The sequence below is a fragment of the Temnothorax longispinosus genome, chromosome 1 (genome assembly GCF_030848805.1).
Source record: "Temnothorax longispinosus isolate EJ_2023e chromosome 1, Tlon_JGU_v1, whole genome shotgun sequence".
NCBI classification, from domain to species: domain Eukaryota; kingdom Metazoa; phylum Arthropoda; class Insecta; order Hymenoptera; family Formicidae; genus Temnothorax; species Temnothorax longispinosus.
The window spans coordinates 993,879-1,021,753 of NC_092358.1; the positions used below are offsets into that span (position 1 = coordinate 993,879).

A 27,875-nucleotide genomic window follows, 5' to 3' on the forward strand; every position below is an offset into this window, starting at 1 on the left:
CTTCAGATCCGGCCGATAAACGAGCAAACGAGAATCGTAAAAGCAGCCGCGACAGTTTCTCGCGCGATGTATATAAATCCATATATCTGCTCATATCTCTCGGGCACGCTTGCATCGAGATAAAATATTTCCGAAGGAGCTACCGATACATCGCTCCGAAATTCCTCGTGACCGCCGTACGTAATTAATAAATATCGCCTAGTGTACAATTTATGATTCGCGCTATGTCATTAATCACGCTTGCGCGCGCGCGATGCCGCCTCAGCCGCCTGTTCCAAACCGGGCAGGTGGGGAATCGATAACAGAGATACATTAGAATATTATGACCTTTCAAAGTGCATTCGGTGATTCACCGCGGGAGCCGCGATAGCGCGTTATCGCTGCGACTACTCGCGGCGCGGGCCGATGTTATCGCGCCGCTATACTCCCGGCTAATCGAGACAAGCGAGAAAGGGAGAAAAGGAAGAGGCAGGGTGCTGACCTCGCTTCCTGAATCGTTCAGGGCGGTGGCATCTCTCCGAGGAGGCTCGGCGAACGCGGAAAGCGCTGTGCAGGCACGTCGCGATTGCGCCAGCGTTCGTGCAATCAAATCAACCAGATAATCTTTGATTTCAGCCAGACAAACGTCAGCTCGTTAAGCTATTCTTTATCATCATGTATTATCCAAACGCGATTACGATACACAGCGGACACGATCTATATTTTTTCATATTTAAATTTTACATGTTATCTATGCATTTAATTAATTAGATATAGTCTGTGTTTTTATTGAATCTATTAATTTAAATCTCAATTAAATTGGCAATATATAGAAAGCCTAATTTATAATTCTATGTAATTTATAATCCCAACGCGATAGAGCATTATCATACTAATTTTTTATGACTTTACAAATAAAATTGTAACAAATATAATCGTAATTGATTATTAATTATCCAATTAAAGATATAAACTGTATTCTACTTTATTTTTTGTAAAGTTTTTGAGAATCAAAGGAAATCATCCATTAAATCGAAATGATTAAAATTTGTACGAGTTATAGATTTCAGTATGGCTCCATTTAAGTATCGAGACCTAAAAAATCGTGTCTTTAATTATAATGCTACATGCATCGCAAATGCATCCAGTGTAAAAGCGTTACCCTAATGACAGGGAAAATCTCGCAGTGCGTAATTTTCGCGCTATTAAATTTTTAGCATCACGTGTCTCGCTCATTCCCCTTTTTTCTCATTCTCCTCTATAAAACGCCTTTTGAAGCACGTTCGAGAAAATTATGCGTACGCAAATCGGTCAAAGCGACTGCTGCGTAGGATCATGATTTAAAGTAATCTCAGTACGGATCGGCGGATACCGCAACCGGATGTTATCGTGTCGCCGTCGACTTTCCGCGCGTCCAGCAAAAATCCGCGCGCCTCAAATGTCATTATCCCAAACGAGATAACGCCGCATCACCCCGGCTGGTGAGACTCCACCACCTACAGGAGTACAGGGGCGAATGCTTCCATCGGTAGGCGAGGTATGCGGCCTTACGCTGCGCGCGTAAGCGCACTCGCGAGCGCGTGCACTCGCGGAGAGCCGCATAATCGCGGGATTACGTAAGCGCCGAGCCGCGGCATACGATCGCGCTTGTATTACGCTATAATTAGGACCGGCTGGCCGTCGTAACCGCGCACACAGGCACACAGATATACGTGCGCGCGCGCGCATACACGTATGAGCGCGACGTTACTTACGGCGCGTAATCCGCGCCGTATTAATAACCGACGATAAACGTTAACGTGCACCGCCGTCCGAGTCTCTCCCAGGACTCGGGAAGAGGAGCGTAAACTGCCGCGCGCGCGAATGCCGCTGCCGAGAACTACGAATCTCGATAGTGCGGGATTAGAGAGCGCTTTTTCAGGGGAGAGGTCACATCGAGGCACGCTTTCCGTTTACGTTATCAAAACACGGCTTGATCTCCCACGACGAGCCGAGCGCGTACTCGTCGGAATATTTGAAATTCTGCACGGAGTTTGTGCTCTTACCGCTGCCACGAACCGTCGGCTGACTCTAAAGCGGCCGACGCGATTCGGGTATTAAAACGAGCAGCCGATAGTTTGCTGCAGGTTGCGGCACTTTTCTTCTAAATGTCCACGTAATCGTCCGACATTAAGGAAAGCAAACTGGTTTTGCGTGTTTGCAACGAACGTTTGACCGGCGCACGACTTATTTATCTTTAGCCTCGATCTTGCGAGCGAGCTGAAAAATCGCGGAAAGGTACACACTACATATGGCGCATGTGGGAAATACCGCATTGTATATCGATGCTCGAATGTAATTGTGTAGTGTGGAATCGCGGGCCTCGCTAATTGATGTCTTACGAACAACAATTTCTCTGAAGAAAGTAACGCACCTCGTGGTAGCAGAACAGTAATACTGTCATTGTGTGTGACTACTAATTGCAAGTATTTATTAATTAAGTGACATTAAAGTGTACCGATTAAATACATAAATTTTCACATTACATTGTGAAAGAGTTTCTTTTTAAATTTTTCTCGTATGAGCATGATCGAAATGAGTGTTTTTTGCGTTAAAAAAACAGCCGCCGCTATGTTTCATAATCAATTTCCAATTAAGCATTACTAAATGAACACTAAACTAGTGATCGCGAATAGACACGACCGCGCGGACGAAAATCAAGATCTCGCCGTGCTCGTTCCCGACGTGCGCTTGATTAATATCCAGATGTAATTACGCGCCGCTTCGGGGGAAGGACGGACGCGAGAGAAGAGGGCAACCTTCTCCTCGTTGTGCGTGCCTCTCGTCGGACCGTGTGGGAGGAAGGTGAGAACAGAGATGAAACACATCGTACGAAGGACGAGGAGAAAGAATCAGAAGAAAAGACGAAAAGAAGAAAGAGAGAGAAAGAGAAGAGAACTCCGTCGAGCTGCCGACGGAACGAAATCCTGACAGATTTCATCGTAGGCTGACGTAAACAATTTGCGAATGTAAATACCTGTTGAATATTGAGCGTGCTGGCAGGGCCCACGGGGCCCCACGGGGCCCCACGCCGGGCCCCCAACACCTTGCGATCGTTTACCCTTTAAACTCGTGATTACCATCCAGCGCCGTCTCCCACCTACCGCGGCGAGGCGTGTAAGTCATCGGCATAAATTATACGTGAACATCGCGCGGCGATGCTGAGGATCCTCCTCGCCACTTCGTCGAGAAGGAGGTATCCTTCGGCCCTATCCGTTTGGATCCGCGCGCGCGCGAAGAGTCGCGAGGTAGAAAACGATCGAGACATCCTTGACATACGCGGGATCATTAATAATTCTTAAAAAGAATCGGCGCAGGCTCATATTTCCCGCGTTAAGAATTAAAATGCAAGCTTCTTTCGCTATCAACGTGACGTGATAGCGTGAGTTGATAGTTAAGTGAATTAAAGTCTAACACAGATTTAATTTAGTAATGAGAAGGCTATGCGAACGATGTATCATAGTAAATTACAGAGTTGCGATCTCTTGCGGTGTGTTATCACCTATCTAATTAACATTTGTACATTGATATCGAAGATGTACAGTTTAGATCGTTTATCGCCTTATAGATTTAGGGCTATAAAGTTCGGTGGCGCGTGTAACGTCTTGCTCGATTATTAATAAGTTCGTAGGGGCGCAGCGCTTATCACCTCATCAATGATTGAATCACTCGGACGATTCCGTATCGTGGCTTCGGAACGTGAAATAGCGGGTAAGAACTCGTGTTGAGATAATTGGTGATCTCTCGAGATCGATCTCGATGCCGATAAGCAGCAACCGACATTTCAGATAACTTTCTCGCTTCCACCGCATTTAATTACTATCGACGGTTATAACGGGAACACGGTGCGTATCGCTAACGGTTCGTGATAAACATTTATCCGAACGCCGCGGCCGTGCACACAACGTTCGCTCGCGCATTTTCCACGCGCGACTTTTCTACGACCGTTCCCGCGTGCGCGCCGGCCTAATCCCAGCACTGTGTCAAGGGAAACATCTCGGCACGTCGCGTCGTAGAACTGGATTACCCGTCGCGCGGGATTGTAATTATATGAAAAATAAAAGCTCACTCACCATCCTGGTTCATTCCGTGGCCGCCATCATCTGTTCGAAACAGAAAAAGAGAATTAAGACGTGTAAATTGAAATCTGGAGAGATGCGTAACCAAGATTATCGCCAAATTATGTATGTACATTTAATCGAACAAAAATGCAAAAAAAAATGGTATTCGCCATTTATTCATTTACTCGAAGTGTCTGATCGCGTGTTAATTGAAACGTTACAGCCTATAATCATGCGTCATGCCGTTCTCTGAATTGTAATCAGTACCTTCGACGAAGCGATACTTCTAGAGAGCACGCAGAAGTAATAAAGTATTCTAATATGAAACAAAGAAATGCTAATGACATTCCCGAACCTTATTTGAGAACATAATACACGTTGCGTGCTGTCAATATATAAATAACACTGCGTAATGTTGCAAGAATTTTTTTATTTTTAACACGTCTAGGAATATAAATCTATCGAAAACGGAAGCCTCGTTGTACGAGGTCTGCGACTTCCCTGATAGGATATCGTGAGGGAGCAAACGAATGCACCTCGCGAAGATTCAGCATCCGCACGTTGCTGTGGATCATGACGACTCGCAACGCGCCAGCGATTGCAACCTGCACGGCAACCTATTTGTACTCCGGACCTGGTATCGCGCGATCGCGCAGTGTTCCTTTATTTAACCCCATAAATAACCGTCGCTATCTCACCCCGAATGTTTTCCTATAGGCAACGGACAACAACGTATACGTGTGCATACAGTAAAATACATTTCCGTGTATATACATACGGTACGAAATATATTAGATGCTGCCAGTCATTCTGGTGTTGCGCGAGTCTGGCGCGATGGGAATCCCCATAAGCGATCCGTGCGTCCATCCAGCGGAAAGAATACCCTTTGCGAGATTAAAGCGTGGTACCTATGTGTTACTCGCTCGATAATAGCTCGCGCGTTTAATCCCCCCTTGCGTGACTTTAAACTGTAGGTACGTCCTTTTTTGTAACACACATCAAAAAGTTTGTTATTATGCATTTATTACGTTATATGTATATCTTACGATACAAATAATCAATGCCGTTCATGGTGGAGCTACATATGCAAATAATTATAAATATATCTCGCGAAGAACGTAGGCAGTAATCAATAACCACGTCGTTTCGTGTAACACTACATTCTTGAATATCAGAGTATCAGATATTAATGCTAATTGCTAAATAAGTCGTCTGGCATTAAATGGTCAAACGTACCAAGCGACCCGTATGTCTTGCGCAATACGTCCAGATTGATGCCTAATATATCGGAGAAAGGCATGAGTTTTGATAGATACTTTTTTGCGAAGTAATTTATTGAAAATAAAATGTTGGCTTTTAGGCAATTGAAACCTTTCACGCCCAGTTCCACTTTTTAGAAAATCACTTTCTTTTCGCGGCAGTTAAGAAAAACCGCCTTATTACGGTATTTCTGCGGTATCGTTACATAGTCGGCATTAAATCGAAGACTTTTTGATCGTCGAACAACGAACAATCCGGGTCTAAATGAAGCAGCGATTAGTCACGACTACGAAATCGAAACAAAGCGGACCGGACGGCGACTAGATGAGAGGTATACGAAATAATTACTATGTCGCGAGGTCAATAAACCATATAATTCACTACGATTCGCGTTGCGTGTTCTACACGCGACACGCACGCAGGTGGGCATTAATTACAAATTAAATCCATTGCGTGGTTACGCACCATTAGAGATAATCGAAATCCGCTATGCATTGCTTGGCGATTGCTTTAGCGTCGCGTAATTTCAAAGGTGCAATTAAAATTGTATCTATTCTACGGTCAACGAGAATCAGAAGGATAAACTACATGCACGAGAGCATTACATAGGAACTTGGCAAATGTTAGTCATTAATACGAAATAACGATGTATGTATGCGACACGCTGGATATGCGTGTGGCCCTAAAATTGATCCGCGGATCTCTCTGTCAAATACGTTGATATCATTAGATTTAACGACCCGCGTTGACTCTCTCTTTCTCTTCCTCCCTTTCTTCCTTCCTGGCCTCGTGGCTCATGCCGCGTCACTGGCTGCTGCCACGGCGGCTGCCTTTCATCTTCCTTAACCAGCCGCACTCTCTACTATCACGCACACATTCATTTGTGAGGACGAGGAGGACGAAGGAAGACAACGAGCTTCTACATCGGCGCAACCAACCGTTGGCTGGAAGAAACTACAACTTCGAAGATGATCCTGGCGTATCCATGCGTGCACGCGTGTCACGTATGAGTTTGTATGTGTTCAAAAATATACTCGTGTGTGACGATCGCCCACCAAAGAAGAAACTATCGCTTCTAAGATGATCCTGTCGTGTCTGCGTCATGCTCGTATGTGTGTATCTGTGTATCCGGAAAGATCCCTGCGCGACGCTCGAGCGCCGAGCAAGTTCAGCTAACTCGATTGTTCCATACGGAACAAGGAGCTCTTTCACGCGAGAGTCTCGTTCCGGCGGTCTTTGATGAAGGAATCATCGCTCGCGGTGTCCCCCGATACGTAATGTCACTCCACCGGATGTACATACGCCGTCGATACGGTATTTAATAAGCTTGCGGTTTATAGCAAGATAATGATGATAAACGGTAAGGTGGTGCCGGCGGGTGCGGGAATGTGGACTTTTGAGTGTTTAACGCGCTTTCATGTGCAATTCACAGCTTCGAGAATATTAATGATCGTGCAGTATAGAAGCGCGGTATAGAATTTGCGATGAGTATAATTTGCAGAGCTCTCCTAAGAGACGTTGAGATAAATGCGTCTATTCCGAACGATAAGTAATTACGAGGTAATTGATACGATCCAGATAGTTAAATTATCGCCGCAATTTGAAATTGCGCTGCCTCGCGCGAACTCTCGTATTTTAAAAATTCGTTTGATCGGTCACCGCGAGGGATACGCGCGTGTCGAACACCGAGAATCTCGCGCGATTGCAAGAGAACCGGAAAGCGCATTCGACGGATTCCGGAATTCCAACTTGACTTGGCGAACGTGATGCATCGTCATCGCGTGCGCATAAGTCGCTAGTAATAGAAGCGTCGCCGCGCGCGGACGAAGATTTATCGCCGGTATTTCGCGAGGCACGTGCCTGCACTTTTTTGCGACCACGACATTCCTATCGGCTGTGTACCGTGCTCGCGTTTAAGCCACGCCGTTCGCTCGAACGTCGATTGACGCGTACGTTATCTTATTCGTGATGTCGGAGTAATCATCGAGCGCGATATCGAAAGGCAGGCTAATTATCGGTTGTTGTATATCCGATATCGCGTATATCGTGGCAGTCAAGAATTCATGCCAATATACGAAAAAAATAACGGTTGTATTAAAACACTTACGTTAATCATACATTCAATTATAAAAAGTTATAACTATATTATTAATAAATGTTGATTATCGCAAGAACTGGTCATACATTAGGTACTTGTCTCATTTATTGTAAAAGTAATTCTCTCTTACGACCAAAAATAATTATCTATTTTCGGCTTCTTGCGATAATGCTAGCCTTACAATTAGCGTTTTACATAATGAAAAAGTGGATTCGTAAGAAGAAACATACGTTTTTTCTTGGACTCCTCATGCATACCTCCGGGTGTCGCAGCGCTGTGATTATGATGGTGGAGGGCTAGAGGATCCTGGGGATGCGGATGAATGGCGGCTAAGGCACTTCCGGCTGGGTCACCCGGATTGACCCCGACTCCGACCCCTAGGTGTAGAGCACCATGCTGCGTCGCGTGTGCCGGAAGCTCCATGCTGATCATAGCACGCCACCCTCCGTCCAACCCTCTCCTCCCGCCACCCTCCTCTATCTCGGACAACACCTCGCCGAGTTGGACGAGGTGTCCGTGCACCTCTTCGTCGCCTTCTGAAAAGAAAAGAAATTTGTTAAATCAATTTTAATAGCATGAAAAAAATTATTCAATTTGTTTATGAGGAAAAATTTTAAGTTCTCGAGTGATTTGGTCATGATCATCATTGTTCATGAAGACATGAATAGAGTCGGTGGCTTCCGCCGAGCAACGGGCACGGATTTTCGGTCAGTGACTCGTAGTCGAATCAATGGTGCAAGAATACCGTAGACAAAGTCTCAAGCTGATCTAGGCATACCGCAGATCGGCGAGAGAACCCCACGCAACAGGCGGGATCACAAAAATAAGTCTCGGTGGTCCAACCGCGGTGGAATTGCCTTTGCCACGCTTTTTACGCGCGGAGTAGATAATTTCTTCGTTCCTTTCTACGTAATGGCCTGGCCGGGTGATCTTTTTTGCTTATTACGTCGAGAGGAGGCCGCCGTGGAGAGCGAGCGACACACCAACGACGGCTAGGTTGGAAAGCTACAGGAGGCAAGGTGAAATCCCTCGGATGAATGAAAGGATGAATGAAGTGTAATTTCGTCGCTGTCGGCGACGTTTATCTATAGTCTGTCCGTTCTTCTATCTGGTGACGGCGGGCGCATTGTCTAGGTTCGGACGATCACAGTTTCTCGCGACGCGCGTTGCAGCTGCTATAGAAAAAAAAAAAAAAAAAAAAAAAGAGCACATTACCGTGCCGGCCAACTGCGAGGGAAACGCAAGCCTCTGTCTATTTGTCAAACTCCTTTATCGGGATAGTCAGCAATATTTCCTCTGTCGTAAAATGCGCGACCACCTGCTCCAGTAAATTTTATAATGGCCATCATTAATCACGGTGATATCTCTATCGTCTTCAACAATATAAAAGTGGAGCGTTATGAGAGTAAAGCGATATGAGAGTCGAGATATTCGCGCCCAACTCGACGGCGTATATCTACGTTTTCCGCTCGCTGCATTCCGCGAATGCATAATATAGGCGTTCGGAGCTGGTGAAAAAAAATATCGATGGAGCACTCGGTCCTGTTCTCGTATTCCGCGGAGTACATTACACTGCCCTGCGAGGGAAGAGAGCAAAGAGACGAGACCTCGAGAGTCGGAAGCAACCGCCTGGTGCACCAATCGCCATCGGGCGCCCATCCGTGAAATTCGAAACTGCTCCCGCGTTCCGCCGTTTTACGTCGCGAAACACGCGGGATCTTATAATGCGTGGGAGTGAGACTGGGAACGGTTATCGTCTGCGGTCGACGACTGTCCACCGTAGCAAGCGTGCTGTCTTTGTATTCTCGTCGGCGATTAAAACCTCGACAGGTTCTAATTTGCGTGAGGAAGTCGGTCGTATTCGAAACGCGAGTCTCCGCCAAGGGAAAGTCGTTTTGTCCCGCTATACAAAATAATAGATTTATGATTTTCGAAAATCAACGTAACTTATAGAACGTGTAAATCGTATACAAGAGCGTAAATCTACAAAGCGTGTGAAAATAAGCATCGTTTATCTTATTTGCACCAGATTCCGCGAAGATGCTCTCAGCAATTTACAAATAACTCCTTGAAGTATCACTTTCAAGCGATCCTCGCGGAGTCTCAATCCGACTAAATCGTTCGCCACGCTAATTTCGACAGTGGGAGCTAGAAGTGTCAATTTTAACTCGACAAAAAAGCGAAACGGATCCCCGGGAGGAAAACTTCAAAATTGCGCTCTCAATTTCCCAACCGTTTTTCCGTAGCAAGAAAGGCCGGAACGAGGGTCCGTTTTTTGTTTACATCGACGTTCAGATTATCGGCAATGAGAGCGCGAGGGATGATTGTTTAACGTCGTAGTTTCCTAGCAAAGCTCTTTTGCGGACTCGTGCTACCAGCGTGCGGTGCCCTCCTAATGGAGGATGGAATGTAGCGAGACTACACCGTGGCGAGTAAACGTTCGGTTAAGAAAAGGCAGACGATGATCGTTCAGCGAGGGGGCGGCGGTGAAACGGTCAGCGACTTAGGCAACGAACGGCTTTAACTAAAGCAAAGTGGGTGAGTCGTAGACGGCCAAAGTACGCGTAAAGACCAGTCTTAGAAAGAGAGACTTATCCCTATAAACCGTGGGAGTCGGCCACCAGCGCTTCTCCAACCGGCCACGGCGTATACGCACTCGCTAAAACCATTGTTTACGGCTGCCCTGAACGCCCGCGTACTTTACTAACTGAACCCTCTCACAGGGCCCCGCCACGGGACCGGACCGCCGCGTCGGCTACTCTATATGTCTTAAGGACGAAGGTAACTGTCGGAGCGGACGTAGAAAACGCCGCCACTATGCCATTCTGAAAACGGGCTGTTCGTAGCTGAGGCCCAAAATAAAACCCCGCGTTTGCATACGCGATCGATGTGCATCTCACGTGTGGTCGAGAGACTATGGATGATCTCTCGCGAATATTCCCGTCAAGATAAATAACCGACCATCGATCTGTTTGAAGTAACTCTTTTTCAATTAGAATATACGCGTCAGTGAGTAGCCGGTTAAAGAAATACCGTCAGATAATACAGCTTAATAAAATAATTTTCTTTAATGACCAATATTATAGGAATTATTTTGGTATTTACAATAGCCAATTGTTCTTGACGCATCTCGCTTTCACTCGCGAGAGAGTTTGCAATCGATGGAGCCGCGTCGAGTGACCATGTCGAAACCTATTAAAACATTAAATTCGCCAGATGTGCCTTCCTTTCGGTTACTCAAAGAAGAGAAACTAAGGGACGATATCCATGGCACGCAGGTCGCTTACGTAAACAGTAATGATTCGAGAGCGGCTAGCAGTTCAACTAGTCGAGGAACCCGTGCAGCTACCTTCCGCACCTTATGCCTTCGCTCTTCTGCCTTTGCTTCAGCGTCGATATCCCAACTGGTTGGTAATGGCGGTGCTCTCGGGACTTAACAACGCGTGACAATATGCATCAAGGAATTGCTCGAGCGCGGAACAACTCCGGCTATGCTCCTTTCTCTCTGTCTCTCTTTCTTTCTCTCTTTCGCTCCCGGCTTCCGTAAACCGAACACCTACGAAGAAGAAGAGGCGTAGGTGCGTACACGCGTATCCTCCACCGTGTGCGCGCTCTTCGTGACGGGACAGCGCGTCCATGCGCGCGCCAGCTACGCGAAAGGGCCGCGAAATACACTCGGCTTCGGACTCTCACGGACGAAAACATCGATACATTATGCAACTTCTCGGTCCATAAACGAACACTCCCGCCAGGAATCCACGATGCAATCCTGGGAAGCTTTTCTCGTGGCGTATATCGTCGAGGGGAGCAGTCCAGTTTTCGCGGGACGGCTGAAGGCTGGCGCCTTGATCGCCGCCCGTCATGTTTATTAATCTGATCTGGAATTGCAGTGCGGAATGCCGACAATCTTGACGATCTTTTCCGCGATCTGCGAGAACGACTCGCGGATTTTTGTGCTTCCGGGTTTCCGCGGATCGCATCCTTTCTCACGATAAAGTTTGACGATAAGATGCGAATTTAATGGACGACGATGGAGGAATGATCGGTTTGGCTTCTTCGTCCTTTACTTATGAGAAAAGCAAAAGCGTTCCGGCTAGCCACCTTGCAAATTTTGCACCATTATGTACCGTGAGTGTCTTTAAATATTCACGCCGAAGTACTTTAGTAGACATACATAGTCTACCATACATGCTCGATCGAGCTTTCAAGCGACAAGAAAAGGTGCCTCTCTTTCTTTCTCATTAACCCCATTATCCGTACTTGGCCACCACATAAGCGCGCACGTTGTACCAGCTCACTAGCAAATCACAAACGCATATATCTATATTAATGCTGGTATACAGAGTGTGCCTCGTATACATTAGTCAGTCGTCTGTACGCCTACGCGATCATTATTACCACCGCACGATCATCGATAAAACACGAAATTTCATCGTTGATTAATTTCAAACGCGTTGTATTAAAATCGCATTAGTGTCTTTACTCAAGAAAGCTTTATCACTTACTAACTAATCGTTATTCTCTTTTAAGTGAATTTTTTTCTTCTTTTCTTTCTTTTTTCCGTGCATTATCGAGAACCGATCGTAAAAGCCGAGCGTCGTTATCGGGGCGGTGTACCCCGATACCGAGCACCGCACGCTACAGCGATCGACAATCCCGCGGCACAGCGCGCGTGGTGTCCTGTTAATGAACAAAAATTCACGAGCCTACTGGAGCATGGCGAGAGAGCAACCCACGTGAAATATACGAGAGTGCATTTACACTCGCAGCTATATCGGTCGTGTCTGACAGCGCGTTGCGCTATCCCGATCGACAGCGGCGGTTTGTCTGTTGCACGCACCAGGCCGGGTCAAGTAATTCCAGTTCTCTCGTCGTTGGCGGCGGCCGGGACTTGGTCATGGAGAGGAACGTATGTAGGTAAATATAAGTTGCGCGAGAACGACCAGAGAGAGGAGGAGAGCCGGCCTGAGTAAAAGGGAAAGAGACGCGCGGCTTTCGTGGATAAGTGACTTTCGAAGAACCACCTGTGGCACGTGCCATTAACGTGCTCCCTTGCGTGTCCGTACGTGCGCGAATGTCTCGATATCCCGCCATTGCCGCACCGTCGCGGCGCGGCGTCGTGCCGCGTGGGTGTAACAGGTGAGCGCGGATACTATTTTCTTTGCGGACGGACCTTTCTTGTAATACACTACAATTTCAAAGGTTGTAATTGCCCGGGCCGCGGCAGAGGAAGGGAAAAAAAGGAACGAGTGAGAAAAACACCCGATCAACATCCAACGCGTTCCGTCCTGGACGTTTCTTTTTTATGGTGGATCTTATAGAAGACTTTTTTTAACGAAATAGCCGTTTTAATGGAACCGTCGCGCGTGTAGCCTGGAAATTATACCAGGAAGAGTCTGAGAAGTGACCGAGGAATAAATTGTAGCAATGTATACATATTGGTCTCTGTAATAAATGTCGGGGAATAATTATCAAGTAGAATATAAATCGAAATGATAAAGAATGCGTTTTCCGCGTTGAAGCCGTAGACGTGTTTATCGGGGCGATGCCGCGGAACCGTACATTCCGAGATACGTCCAGCTCAGTCGCGACGTTGGTTGTTCCATAACGCGAAGGAGTTAACGCACGTGCGCGGGATGAGATAAAATCACGAGTGTATTAGATATATTAATGGAACGAATAAATGCACGCGCGCGCACGATAGACTCGCCGATAGGTTCGCCTTTGAATAGTACGACCGCGTAACGGTAAGACGGACAGCGAGATACGCGCGGTAATATTGCTCCTCGCGGGAGAGCACGGGATCCCTGTTTCTAGGAGCTCGATGAGGAGTTGGCGCGGGCCGCTTGATTGGCTCCACCGCGCGGGAATCGCGCTTCCAATTCCGGTTTTCCGTTGCAAAGGGAAGAACGAGAGGTTGAGATGGGCAGGCGAGTATCAGCGGAGTCACCTGCAATAAAGTAGTAGCTTGTTGCTTGTTGCGCACGGCTGTCCCGCGGAATATATACGACCGCGAGCCAGGGGCGGGATACAAGTCGCTTTCGAAAGAAGAAAACGGGTACCGATATATATCCGACACGTTATTTCTCATACAGTTAAGCCTCGCTGCGCGTGCGCGCGCGGGATATTTATTACAATTAGCCGCGTGTCCAACCTTGAATTCAGACCGTGAACGATCTACCGAGCGTGCGGTTTCCCCGTTTCTGGCAGCAGAGAGGGAAACGACGTATCGAGAAACCCTGATACCCTGATACCATAGGACTCCGGCATCCTGGAACGGTTAACAGTACTTGGCTGTTCAATCCTAATTTATAAAGTTCGCCGCCGCGCGCCGTTCGCCGACCGCCGGAAGACGGTACTATTCTAAGCTGGGATAGCCTCGTCTTTTTTGGGCACGCCAACACTTATCTCACACAGTCTATTTAATCCGATACAACATTGCACCTGTCAGCAGCAGCGGAACACGAATGAGAAGCGTCATAAGCGCAGAAAATATACAAGATAATAAGGAAGATAGTAAATTGTTGCGCGTAATTATACACAGCTGCGGATAACGATACATTTTGTCTCATATAATTTCAAATTTTTGCATAACATGTATTTTCTACACATTTTCTACTAACACGTTCTACATTTGAAAAGACAAGATTGTGATAACGCTAGCGGATAAGCCTTGATACTTTAGCTAATCGTCTCTTTATGAGATTCGAGCTTCCGATTCCGGTTTTCCGTCGGCGAAACGCCGCGCCGATCGCGAAGGAGGCGGATAAGTGAGTTTTAAAGAGCCACCTGTGGCCGTGTGGCACGTGCCACCATCGGACTAATCCCAAGTCGCTCCCTTCGGCCCGTCCGATGTCATGCAGCACAAGGTAGCAGGTAACAGACACCAAGGTGCATCCCACCGCCATCGGTGCAACGATCAGCCGCCGCATCTGGTAACGGCCGCGGCGTCCTCCTCCCGTCCGTTCTCCTCTCCTGGGTCTCGGGACCGACGATTACATCTACATTCCCTATAAATACCGGTTGCCGCGATTATCCGCTTCTCCATCTTGGTGATTTCTTTAGTCTCGAAATATCTCTATCCCGTGATATTTTCGCCAAGCCTGCGTGGTTCAAAAGTATCGAACGCTTTTATTAATTTCCGCCAAATTAATTAACGTTAGTATGTTAAGCAAAAATCTGTAAATTGATAGATTTTTATATATACTGGACTATGTAATTGTCACAAACTGGAATAAGCATACTCTGCTATGTTCTAATAACGTTTACATCATCCCGCATACCTGAGATCGTCACAATCATTAGATTTCTGAAACTACAACATGAATTTCTATATAACGCTTGAGATAAACGGCGTTAAAGTGAGATATGGATCGGCGCGGCGACATCGGGGCTAGCGAACCGGTGGCGAGGCTGCCGCCGATCCGAGGTAATATCGCGCTCACTTTCCTGCGATTCTCAATAGGACGATATCATCGATCCGCGTAATTCCCAATCATTAGAAGCGCTAATGGCCGAACGCGCGGCAAAAAGGCGATAGTGCCGCGCGGCGCTCGGCACGGCCGGCGTGTGGTTACGCACGGCCATCAATCAGCGACTGGCCCTTAATCGGCCGCCATTTGATAATTACAAAGTCAATCGTCTATCGAATCGACCATCTAGCCGCGTAATGGCCGGCTCGCTCGCTCAACTCTCAGCCGTGCCTGGCCTATAGGACGAGGGCAGGGGAAAGGCAATTGAGAGAGGCGTAGGTGACTGGAGAGGTGGCCGCGATCACGATTACGAGAAGGCAGTAAAAGGGGAAGTTAGAATTAAGCGCACCGACAAGATCGACATGATCGCCGCGCCGCCGGTCACTTTTTAGTCATCTTATTCCGTGGCGCAACGCGACGCAGGGCTCGCGGGGGATTCGATTCGAGCCAGAGCGCGCCAAGTTGATGCGACGATCGTGCGTGAATATAGAAAAGCCGGTCAGGCTGCCAAGAAATTCCGCACGGTGCTGAGTAATCCCGATCGTTGCGCGCGGAAAGTGCATCTTGCGTCAGTACGCTTCGATCTCGATCTCGCATTGTCGATGTTTTCGTAGGCTAATGCGTAAGCAACGAACGTGCGCAGCAAAGATGTTATTAACGTGGCGATTTCATTCTGGTTATTACTTATTACTATTGCTATCATTAATTTCCTCTTTTATTATCTGTTTTCACATTTCTACAATTTTTTGTTAATGATTCTTATGACCTGATACTTTTTATTCGTCCATGTATTTACTTTTACTGATTGCTGTCAAAGTGACGCTCAATTCAAAGTGCGAAAAATGAAACTCGCATAAAGAAAGTATCTTTCGTCTCGGTCATGTAGATGTCGAAGGCGTGCTTAATTTTTATCGAGACTTCTCCACGCGCATTAACGGTAAATAGTACGAGAGCCAAGTCGTATAATCGATAAATTCATTGTGCGACTGCTCTCTCTGGATCGTCACAACAATGCCGCGATCGTTCGCGATCAGGTATATAATCGGCTGAATTATACACACTGCCTAACTGTAACATTGCGCGCGCGCGAGCGCGCATCCCTTCTCAAGAAGAAGACCAGTCCCGGCCACGCTTCCTCCTTTTCTCCTTCGATACTGCCTGTCGTCGAACGATCGTCCTCGTCGACGTCGGATGTCCTGGATGAATGCACGCGCACCTGCAGCGGTATGCGACTGCGTGCCGAATGCGCGAGAGCGGCTCGACAAGCGTAAATCACCGCGAGCGATCATCCGGGATTGTCACGCGTAACGACGATACCAAAGTAGTAACTAATGAGCCGCGATGTTATACAAAGGTGGATACCAGAAAGAGTATAAAAGAATTAACCCTGCATCTTAACAAGGCTTATCTTGAGATATAATCTTTTAACAAAATTACAGTAAGAGGTTTGCTGGCTGTCTAGAGGCTTTGTAAGTATCATGCGAGTTTGGTCTTTAGCGCTATTTTACAATTTCCACTCGTATTCACGTTAACAGATCGCGCGAAATCGAGGGCGTTACAAAATCCTGCTCGGGGATAAAATCTTTCCATTTGATTCGCGCAATCGTTTCCTGCCGTTTAGACTTATCATTCGAAAGACTTGAGGCGACAACGTACTAAGCTACATACGCAGCAAAGGCATAAGAAATTCTTATACGCTTAGTTCCAAGTTCTATTAGCTTTTTAAAAAAACTCTTCTTATGTTCCCTTCAAGATTAACACGTAAACGGATACCAAACGAACTGAAAAGCTGTTAAAAATGCTAAATCTCATTTCCAGCGACTTCCTATGACCTTTCCCCTTCTCTTCCGTGATTCTGTTTCAACCTATCTAGGGGCTTGACTACGCTCAGCGTCGTAAGCACATACGTGCGTGACGGGAATCGCTGGTTACCAGAACGTCTCTCTTCCGACATTCGCGGGGTTCGCGTGGCGCCTGAGAGATCACGACGATTCCAAGCAGGCCTCATTATAGGTCGCTAGTCCAGTCCGGGTTACCAGTTCAGTCGCCTTCTCTGGTTGTCAGTCCGCCCACCCAACGCTTTCCGTCGCTCGCATTGCAGTCAGTGAAGGTCCAGGCCGCGTGCCACCTTGCATTTTTTCCGATCGCCGGCCGATAGTCGCCGCCGCCGCGCAGTTTCTTACACTTTCACGATCTTCGACCGAGAAACCAGAGTAGCGGCGGAGTAGCGGCGCGCGTGCACGGAATATAAAGCGCGTGATGACCGCGATAACCGGAACCAGGGCCTCCTTGCTGCTACATCTTAAAAATCGTAAGAGATGGTGCCTACGCGAAATCGGGATCTCTCAAGAATCGTCCTTTCTGTTTAAAATGGTTAGTATATTTCCGCAATCGGAGGTACACATCCGTTACAAAGGTGTATTGACAAGCCGACACTTGCAAAACCGATATTCGCAAAGATTGAACGAAAGGAAGTCAAAGCTCGGTATAATTAAAGGCGTAAAATAAAGATCGATACACATTATAAGCGTGAGATGATCTCTTGTTTCTCTGGGAAAGATGTGATTTAAGTTCGGCGTGGGGTCAATCGATCGCAGAAAAGCGATCGCTAGGAAAACAGCGGTTCCGATAAAGAAAAAGAATGCGAAGGTAGAGGAGAAAGAAAAATAGCGGGGTGAAGGAGCGGAAGAGAGAAGAAGGAGACCGGCGTGTACAATTGATTGGTCCTGGCACATCCTGCCCCCGCGTCCTCCGCCCCCTTTCATGGGAAACTCGTCCACCGCAGGCATCGCTCGCTTTTTGTTGCCCATCCACCTCTGCCATAATCGGCTTTCTCGCTCTCTTACTGCTCTATCCCTCTCTCTTACCGCTGGACCTCCTTGGCTCCTTCGATCGCCTACGAAACTAATATCGATCTATCCACCTGTATCCCTAGTTCTTCTATCAACGGGGGCATGGTATCATATAATAGCGGGACGAGGGTAAGAGAAAACGGCCGGACGCAGAAGAAAAGAAAGAAAATAAAATCAAGCTTGGTGTGGGGGAGGAAGGGCACATCGCGCGTATCTCGATCGAAAGCTGGAACGACCTGTCGTGATGCTTTGTGGATCACGATCAAGAACCGCCGATCGAGAGGAAGGAAACGAGAGGTGGCGAGGACAGCAGAAAAAGAAAGAGAAAGAAAGAAAGAAACATCGTGACCAATCTGGATACCGTGAAACGTCTCATTCATAAATAGGGACGCCTAGGTACCTATATCGAGTGAAGATGGTGTTACATATACGCGTTCGTCCGTTCGTATACACGGTGCGGGACGTATACAGGTGTGTACAGGTGAAACGTCGATGCGCCTAAACGCAGGAAAGCCCGATACTCGACGGATCGGTTATGCCCGACGGAGACGAATCGATTGCCGGTCGGCGTGCCGCGGAGTAACTGGATTCGTAGATGATGACCGACTTTGTTCACCGCGCGCCGATATGTGGTCTATGATCGCGTTGCCCAGGTCTCCAGGAAGAACGCCCGGCCTCGGGTGTTGTCGATCATTTCTGTTATTCCACGATTTATCGGCCGCGACCGGTTATTTTCGCGAATAGGAGGCATTCGGATCTGTGGCAAAGTTATCCCTACCAGTGCAATCTAAACCCATTTTACGATGCCTAACATCATAGGATAGCTATCGTCTAAATTTCTCTTCTCTCATACTTTCCATACATCAAAATCTTTAAGATCTAATTTTCATCCAAAGTATACCCAAAAATAATACACTGTAAATAATAATGGAAGAATTTTCTGTATTTAGTAATAAATTTCAAAACAATAACTGATTGGCATCATGCCATTATATTGCGAAGAATTTCTATCATACGTACATAAAAACAGATTCTTCACTCTGGTGCTACTCTTTTTTGTGATATATCCGACCTAAATTCTTCGATATAAGTTTAAAGAAGGTCGACTCATTGTACTTGGACTCATTCTAACGAAGAGGCTGATTGGCAGGGTACTCTTTCGTCGGCGACTATCTTCGAAGAAACAGTCATTCCGCGGAAAAGTGAGAACCCCGAGATCAATTGCATCGGTCGGTTCATCGAAGATTCTTCTTTTCTCGTCATAAACACGCTAGCAAAACCGTCAGTTAGCCGCGACGAGATCGACGGCGAGTCGCAAGAAAGAAGGCGGGATGTCCGCCTTTGAACGGAGGCTTTCGGCATCCGTGAAGTGTCGCAGTCGAGGTAACAGTTCCAGCGCGTTATACGCGTGGCGCGAATTCGTCACGCGGCCAGAAAAAAAGATCGATCTCATTGCTTTCGCCGGTCCTTTCACTATTTTATAACTTGTAGTTATAGCGATCCTTTTTGAAGCGCTGCGCTACCTTTTTCATGACGTGAGAAAAGGACGCATGCCAGTTGGGTAGAAAAGAGTATAAAAACTTCTGACAGGTAACGACTCTTAAAATTCGATATCTATCCCGTGTATTTTATCGGTTAGATCGATTATTCACCGCAGTTTTAGTTAACTCTAGTCTAGTGCCAAGCAGCGCACGCACTACGTCTATCTTTGAGTGTGCAATTCCGCGTTACACCCAACAGCCCGGAGCTTACGTCGTAAACGAAATAAGCGCTTCTATACATTGCGAGGGCGTCTTTCGCCCGGCAATCCCGCTTTTCCGTACACACAAGCACGTCCGCGATTCGCGCAAACACGAGCGCGGCGCGATACATACGTGCACGAATGAACTTACGCGCCGTCGAGTCGACGCGCACGTGCAGCGATGCAGATGCACGTAGATCGGTGCACACTGCACACACGTGCGTTACGCTCCGAGTCGCGCGGTTCGACCACGCCACCGCACCGGTTCACGTACGTGAACGCACGTGAACGTTCGTGTCGGATCCTCGAGATCTGTCGCCGAAGGCAGTCGACGTCCACTCGGCGGGTACCAGGAAGAAGTCCCGGTCCCGCCGGATCGATAGTCGAGATCTCTCGCGGGGCGCCTCGAGTGCCGAGTCGAAACAATACCCTAGACGCGCCGATTGAAGCGTTTTTCCGGGTAATCGCGGTGTATCACTTCTATATTATGACGTTACGTGTTAACGGTGCTGGTAGTTAACGCGTCTCCTATAACGTTATGCAGGCGAAAGAACTATCATCATCGCAGTTTACGCGTTCTGCGGCTGCTTTCGTAAAATGTATAATGTATAATGCTAGTAAATAGAAAATACGATATAGTATATTATAACGTTTATTAGCTGCAAGTGCAAGTTATAATCGACCCCAATTTGTGCATCGTAATCGCTATTCGGGCAGCGCTTACTAAAAGTCAGCACGATTAAAAGTCGTATGTTGATTTAATTTTGCCGTAAGAGTGTGGTGTTAAACCAATATCACCGTTCACTCGTTTGTCGCACCGGGTTTTACACAGCCATGCCATTTATCTCTATCTCAAAGGTCGCGCGATCGGAGCGAACGCTTCTAGATGTTCCGCACGCTTTCGTGAACAGCCTTGACGGGTTGATTAGTCGAGAGAGATATCGCGGCATAAGTTCCACCGCGCGCAGAGTCGACCAGTATCTGTCTGACACGTAATGAGGCAACAACCTTGGGGAGAAGCGGGTGGCGCAGGAAGTCGACAAGGTTTTTATCGGGCCGACACGAGCGACTCATTGTTAGCCGGGCTTAACGACGAAACGAGTCTCTGATTCTCCCGGGGTCCCGAAATTCACTGCCATTAAATTCGCCTCTGCCCCGTTCCCGGCGTGTTGTACCTTTTACCATTTCACTCTCACGAGTCGCGTCGCGGGTTCCCTCCATCGCGTCGGGCCGGATGCTCCCAACGAACGTCGAATTCCTCTTTTTCCTGTCGGACGACTCGCCCGGCATCCGCCCGTGGCGGCGTAATTGAGGGAAAATTTAAGAGTCGTATATTCGTGAGGCTTCCTCGCGAAGCGCGTGATTTGTCGTCGCGGTGAACACGATAGACGGAATAAAATTACGATAATACGTGAAGGTCGTAGATAAACGTCACCCTCCCTCACCAATGACAAATTGAGTTGCGATGCTAAGCAGGCGAACTTGCATGTTTTACAAATCGTAGGGTATATCGGTCTCCTTACAGCTGACTATTGCTATACCGACGTTGTAGTGGCGAAATCTACTGCAGCGTGCTGCAGCGACATTGACCTGCATTCTTTTGCCGCGCATTTAACGCAAAGTACAACTGTGGTCACATATTTCATACCGCTGATAGGTAAATAAAGCTCAACAGACGCTATATTTAGCGTCGTGTATGCAAAAAAAAAACGGAATTTAGTATCTCTGTAGGACAAACACACACCTCACGCATAACAATGCGTTATAACTGCGTTTTATTTTATGGTTGAAACCGGACTATTTGTTTTGTTGCTCGTAACTCAGGCTCTTTGAACGACATAGAATTGATTTACGCGATTCATAATGTTACAATTACGAGATACGTCAAGGCAGACGTTTTTATCCGATGCCGAAAGTAACTCGGTAAAAATTGCTAAAATCGAGATTAAATATGAATTTGGCTTCTTTCAATTAAGTTTCGCGGACTTCAAAGATTCTATAAGAATGATACCGCGTGAATTCACACGTCCGTCTACGAAAAATTCCGGAGTAACGTCCGTGTATGCCATCCGTACCGTGTACAATGAATCGTCGCTCGGCAGCGAGTTGTTTTATCACGCGCGGTAAGGATAAGGACGATCGGCCGATCCGGGCAGGATATAAAGTCACTCGCGAAGTGAGCGCGACGTTTATAAGGTACCCGCAAACGATATATACACCGTGTTAGGGACACAAAGAGCTCCACCAAAGAGTATACACCAATGTGCATGCGCGTGGTTGCGTTGCGCGTCGCGGTAATATCCGTGAATTACTGCCGAACGCCCCGTACTTCCCTTCTTAATTGGCGTCAAAAGAGATTTGAGTTAATGCGACCAGCTGGCGAGCCAACTGCGAAGAAGTACTTCGGTTCACGAACGTTGCTCCAAAAGTCGGGTTTATAACATTGACTGCTTTCGTTACCTGGTATCGCAAGGTATGTACATTTTTAACTTCAGTTCTTCATCTCGCTTTGTGTCTCGATTTTTATCTATCACTAAAGAGATAAATCTCAAGATATGAAACGGATCGGCAAAGTACGAATCATTCGCTATTAAGGTTGCGAGAGGAAGAATGACAATACGGACTGCACAGAAAGAAGAAAATGCATGATCAACCGTGGTAGCCGACGGCCAGGGCGAGGTAGTTTACGTGAATCGATCTCTCGAAATCGTAGCTGTCGTTCGCGAATACAATGCGGGTGAGTCGCAAAGCCGCCCGCAAACAGATTCGATCTGATCTGCGCGTGATATCGGCGCCGGATACCTATGGGCTCGCAAATAATGATTGTTAAACAAGCGGCGCGCGCGGCTACAACTGACCATTTGGTGCAATGGTGCGTGCCGCAAGTGTTAAACTCGCGTTCAACCGCGCCTTGTTAAAAGCGCAGCAGAAAATCTGCGGCTGATATATAACGCGCGCGCGCGCGAACATTTACAATGAAATCCGATAACGATCGAAGGCATCCTTTATCATTCGTGTGGTGAAAATATATTGTAAATCGCGCAATTTCCGCCAAGAAGAATCACACAATGCCATCGAACGTTACGGGAAAAATTAATATTCCGCTTCTCGTCGCGTCAGAAATAATCGCAGCATCTTCTCTGAGCGCTGCGAGAGAGGATTTGCGTCATAGAGACAAAGGAACTTAATTAATATAACGTAATATAATAAAAGATTAACTCTCTTTCTTCATCGAGCTCACACGTCGCTTTTTCTTTCACTAACAAACGCGAAGTGCGCGCATCGTCCGTAAGCAGATCGAATCACACGCGCTTCCCCCTCAAGTCGTTATTTTCACGAGTCATTCCACAGATATCTTCGTGGTTGGTACCAAGAAGAGCACGCTCTATTAATTGAGCATCCTATCGCGACGTGCACTTCCAATTAGTCCGCCTTAACGCGTCGTGAGAACTTTCCGTGATACATATCGTCGTCGTTCTCCCCTTGGACATGCGTTCCCCGATTAACGAATATATTCGCATATCCTTGGAACGTCAGAGTTAGATAGAAAAGCGAGATCAATCAACGATTACAATGGTAATTACCACGTTCTCGACTCGTTTTCGCCGTCGCCACTCTTCCCACAAACGTCACACCTCACTGTCGTTATGCCGATCCCTGCCATATCTCCTGATTATTTCTACCGCTAACGGTAATGTGTAACGAACGTGAAATAAATCGCGGCGTGATTGATAGTAGGGAAGTCGTGCTCGTAACTCTCGGCAAACGAGAAGTCACTTCCTCGACAAATGGCATCTAATATATCATATCTGATAATTGGACCGTCATCATTATTGACTTATATATTTTACGAATGACATATTGTCCGTAGGATTAACCGCAATGATGATTGAATTGCGGAACGGAGAACGGACGCGAGTCAGTGTACCTAGGAATCGCGAATCACGGGGATTCACGCTAACATTGTACTCTTCGTGGGCGATCGACGCCATCGTACGTGCTTATTCGCGAATCGTTGCTGCCCCCGATACGATGACGAGAGTAATCGATCGGCTATTCCCGGCGCGTAGGATCGCCGTTAAGACGGCTGGAAACTTTTGCCACACATGGTACGCGCGCGAGCAACAGGAGGTTATTTGCTAGATAAATCTCGGCCCGCCCCCTTGCATGCCGCACTCTCGCGATACCCGATCGACGGTTCGGCCGATCGACTGAGTAGACCTCATTCACGTGCCTTCACGAAGACCGTATGCCTTCCACCTTCCACCTGATACCGGCAGCGTGCAGGGAGGAATGGCCACCGATACCGCGCTTAGCATCGATGCCTTTCGAACGATTTTCGTCTGCGATGATTTGAAACTCGTTGAAAAAAAAGGATCGTCAATATTTAAAGAAAAAAAGAAAGGAATGAAAACGGTCTACGTGGTCGAGACGCAACAGTCCGCTCTCCGTTCCGAGTCGGTTCGCCGTTTTTGCATTTTTGCATCTTGATACTTCCGGTTCTTTCTCCGCCTTGCCATATTCGGCCAGCCGAATTGGAGCGTGCACCGAGTAAAATGCGGACCGGCTTAATTGCGCGGCTTGTTAACGCGTGTGCTGAGAAACGCGTGCTGCGTTTCCGAGGATCTCGCTGATTAAGGGTTAAGCAATCGACTGCGATTAACGGTGAGATTAAAAAAAATGGTGCGAAATTGTTTAACCCTTCCTCAGCTACGGGCACGAGACAAATAATGTTCTCCGCTAAATGAATAGCTATCTCGTTAGGAGGGCTCGCGGAGGACTCGCCTGAAATATTCCGAGGACCGCAAATGTCCTGCAATTTCGCGCACGCGATGCACCGTGGTGGGATTGCACAAAAAAAGGAACGAGGTGTCATTCCTAGAGCCCATCTGGCAGAGTCTCGGTCACGTGCTAAGCCGATCTTTCTCCAACGGCCGCGTTTAACGTACGCCCGTATTTCCAATGCATGCACCTGATACCCCACAATGTCGCACTTGTTGCACGCCCTAACATTACTCGACGCTAATTCGTATCCGTGACCGTTCGTTTTCTACGGTGACGCACGCACCGACACGGGAAATATCCGGTTATTTCATGGGGGTGGCAAAAATGCGCGGGGACACGTCCCCTATACACCTGCTACAAACTACAAATGGTTTCGAGTTTTAGACGATGACGTGCGACGTGGAATTTGAGTTATTTCTTCCCGCAGCCGTTTATAATTATGCCTTTTTCGTCGCTATGTACTTTTGAATATAAGAATACTTAGAGTAGACAATTGTAGGGAGTCCATTTCGAAGAACTTTCGTTTTCCAGTATCAATTATCGTGCGCTTTCAAATCGCTCGATAGTATTATTTTCCAATTTGTAAAACATTATGAAAAAAACTTAGGACGCGTACACATACACATACATATATGCATATATGTATTTAATCTTAGATCTATGATGTAAAGTTGTTTTCCATCATATACGCAATCCGGTTGTCCGCGATCGAAAACGCAAACACGATTGGCAAAGCCCTGCTTAAGTGCAGGATTGTGTATAGGATATTATACAGCCGTGTCGTCAACTCACCGGTTGATCGCCGGCTCTCGCTTATTACGCGTACTATTACACCCGCCAACACTATCGCAAGCACAATGTACGAGCCGCCGAACGGACGGCGGAATAGTTTCCCACGGAAATTTCCGGCAATTTGCGAGACGTCCCGACGTGCGTCTACGTCGTACCAAGGTCGCTTATACAAGGCGCCGTAACACTTTCTCGGTATGCACCGAGCGACGCCGAGGCGTTATACGCAGTCTTTTTGAGCCTGTCTGAAGAGGATCCGCAAATTCATGCGAGCTCGAGAGAATAAATGCGCGCTGTCAACTCTTACAACTGCATACATATATAAGTTATCATCCTTTTGTCCTCCCCCCCCCATATTTCGCGCATTAACTAATTTTTACGCGTCATTAATTGCTTTATTGTACAACAAGTCATTAACCAACGTAATGCGTAACTACTGTTTCAATCACAATACTAGAATTCAAGGTATCTTATGAGAAAATTTCTCGCAACAGAGTGAGAAAATTTCGAAGAAAATTTCTTTTACGCTCTTTATGACTCGTCGTTTCTTCGCGATGTGTAATATACTGGTGACTCTTTAAATCACGCGGAATGACTGACGTTGCATTTATAAGTTGCGAGACAGCGATCAACCACCTTGTCACGAAAAACCGTCAAGTTTCGTGCGCAACAAGGGGTGCCCGAGGGTACGCTACTTCGACATCGTAAATAGTTTTAAATCGGAGCACCGCAAATATATCATATTTGACGTGCGAGCATTCCTCGTTGCGCCGCATGATGCATCGCATGCTGCCGCACCGCGAGTCGACACACACAGAGTGGGGTAAAGGAGAACATTAATTATACACGCAGTTCCACCGAGTAATATACAAAATAATATGCAAAATCAGAAAAAGTATTTCAGATTTATTTTTCAACTTTATTAAAAAAAAAAAATTTATTGGAGAAAGTTGTATCTTTTATTTAAAACTTTATTTTAAAAAAACTTTATTTTAAAAAACTCATTGGAGAGTTGTATCTTTGATATTTCATGCAATACGAACAATCGTTTGTAGAGTGATTTTTTTCGATTAATTTTCAAGATTTGTTTGCAATTTTGCTGAGCGAAAATATTGAAAAATATATGGCTTTGGTAAAAACTGAGGTAATTGACAGTGATCGCGCATTTACACATCAATTAACTATCTTCATTAAGCGACCAGTTTTTCTACATGCGGAAATGTTTAAAAATATTCAAATGAAATGTAAGATGATTGCTCTTTACGATCGTAATAACTTTTCATAATACGTAATGTTAAGTATCTCCTTTTCTATTACGAAATCGTGTTAAGTTAACGCGTAGCTATCAAACGGCAATGATTTATGAGGATCGATCTGTCAGTATCTCTAACGCATAGCGGTTTTAGCCACTGTCGTTTAGCGCAACGGAACGTGTTTTACGATTAAAAACCGGTTGATAAATATTTGCGAACGGTACAAATATTGTCGGAAGTGGCGTTAAACATACAATAGCCAAGTAATTTTTTGCAACGGCGAATCTCTCGAAAATAACAAGTGGCGAAACGATGGGATTGCACCGCTTCTTTCCCTGATAATCTTCGCGAGCGATTCACCAAAAGTAGATAGGTATGCATATATCCGCTGTTGGAAGAATCGATCGGAGAAATGCAGCACGTAAGATACGATCCGCTTGATCGTGCCGCTATATAACCGCTCATAATGAAAACACCTGCTTTAATTCATTATCATCCGATGAAACATGTCTGACTAAATCCTTAATGTAAGCATTCCTTTATTTCTGCGGCGATGTCGGCAATGTGTAATGGTTTTGCGAAAAATTTCTCGAGCGACCATCAATGTTATGGCGATATGTTAAGTCACTTTATCTTTATGATATTGGCCAGGATTCGTCGTGTGATAGAGTTGTATATGTAGGAATTTAAGCATTGCGAAAGCATCTAAGACTAGAATCTAAGACGCGAAGAGAATTTAGGAGTAAATATTTCTTACCGTGAAATACTGCACGAAGGATCATAAAGTTTTGTTCTCCTAGTAAACAGGGAGCGAAAGATCGATCATTGACAAACCAAACGACCGATTTGGAATACCTCTGATAGATTTACAGGCCGTAAATCACGATTTGGCGAGACAAAAGGTGAAAAAAACGATGGCCAGAGCGTTAAAAGCTTATTTACAGCTCGGTGCAAAAGCGTCATCGCTCCCAATAATTCAATAAGCGATACGGCAGTAATTATTCCGCTCGTCCGATGCAATCGACCCTGATTGAAGTTAATCGCGCGGCGTAAGTGCGTATACAGATCAAGCGTAACGGCAAGAAAGTGTACACTCTCGTATCCCTGCTCTCTGATTGATACAGATGACTACATCCGACTGATGTGTGGAGTCGTAGAAGGAGATGCGCAAGAACAGGTTCGCGAGTACACGCGTCGAAGAAAAAAAAAAGGAGGACGAAAAAAGGATTCGAGCGATCGACATCACTCGAGTATCGCTAACAGGTGCGTCCCGAAGTTTACGAGGTTTGCAGGCGAATAAATTTGAGGATTCGTTCAGATAAATAAAATGCTTCTCGAATATCTGTAGCGGAAGAAGTTTAATACGGTCTCAGGGGGGAGGGAGTATTCATAATCTTTCGAGATTTCCGATTGTCGTAAATCAATTTCTCAATGTACCGTATTAATGCTACGTTTCGAAACAAGTGTGATTGGCATTTGATCCAACGCAGCTATGTTTATAAATATTTAACAACTCGTTGGAGCGAATCGCTCGCACTTGTTGATT

At 46.5% G+C, this 27,875-nt stretch overlaps 1 protein-coding gene across 3 annotated transcripts in view; it reads right to left on the reverse strand.

The window, feature by feature from the left end:
* Sv (paired box protein shaven) overlaps positions 1-27,875 on the reverse strand; it is a 120,181-nt gene that overhangs the window by 84,753 nt on the left and 7,553 nt on the right. Inside the window, exons 2-3 of one of the 3 annotated variants that reach the window (XM_071771574.1) lie at positions 7,668-7,970; positions 4,092-4,121 (exon numbers count right to left, since the gene is read on the reverse strand). In XM_071771574.1, the coding sequence (XP_071627675.1) occupies positions 4,092-4,121; positions 7,668-7,869 (232 nt within the window). In that variant the 5' untranslated portion in view covers positions 7,870-7,970. Of the gene's footprint in view, positions 1-4,091; positions 4,122-7,667; positions 7,974-27,875 lie in introns of all 3 variants that reach the window. The other 2 variants (XM_071771585.1, XM_071771564.1) reach the window with 2 other exon arrangements.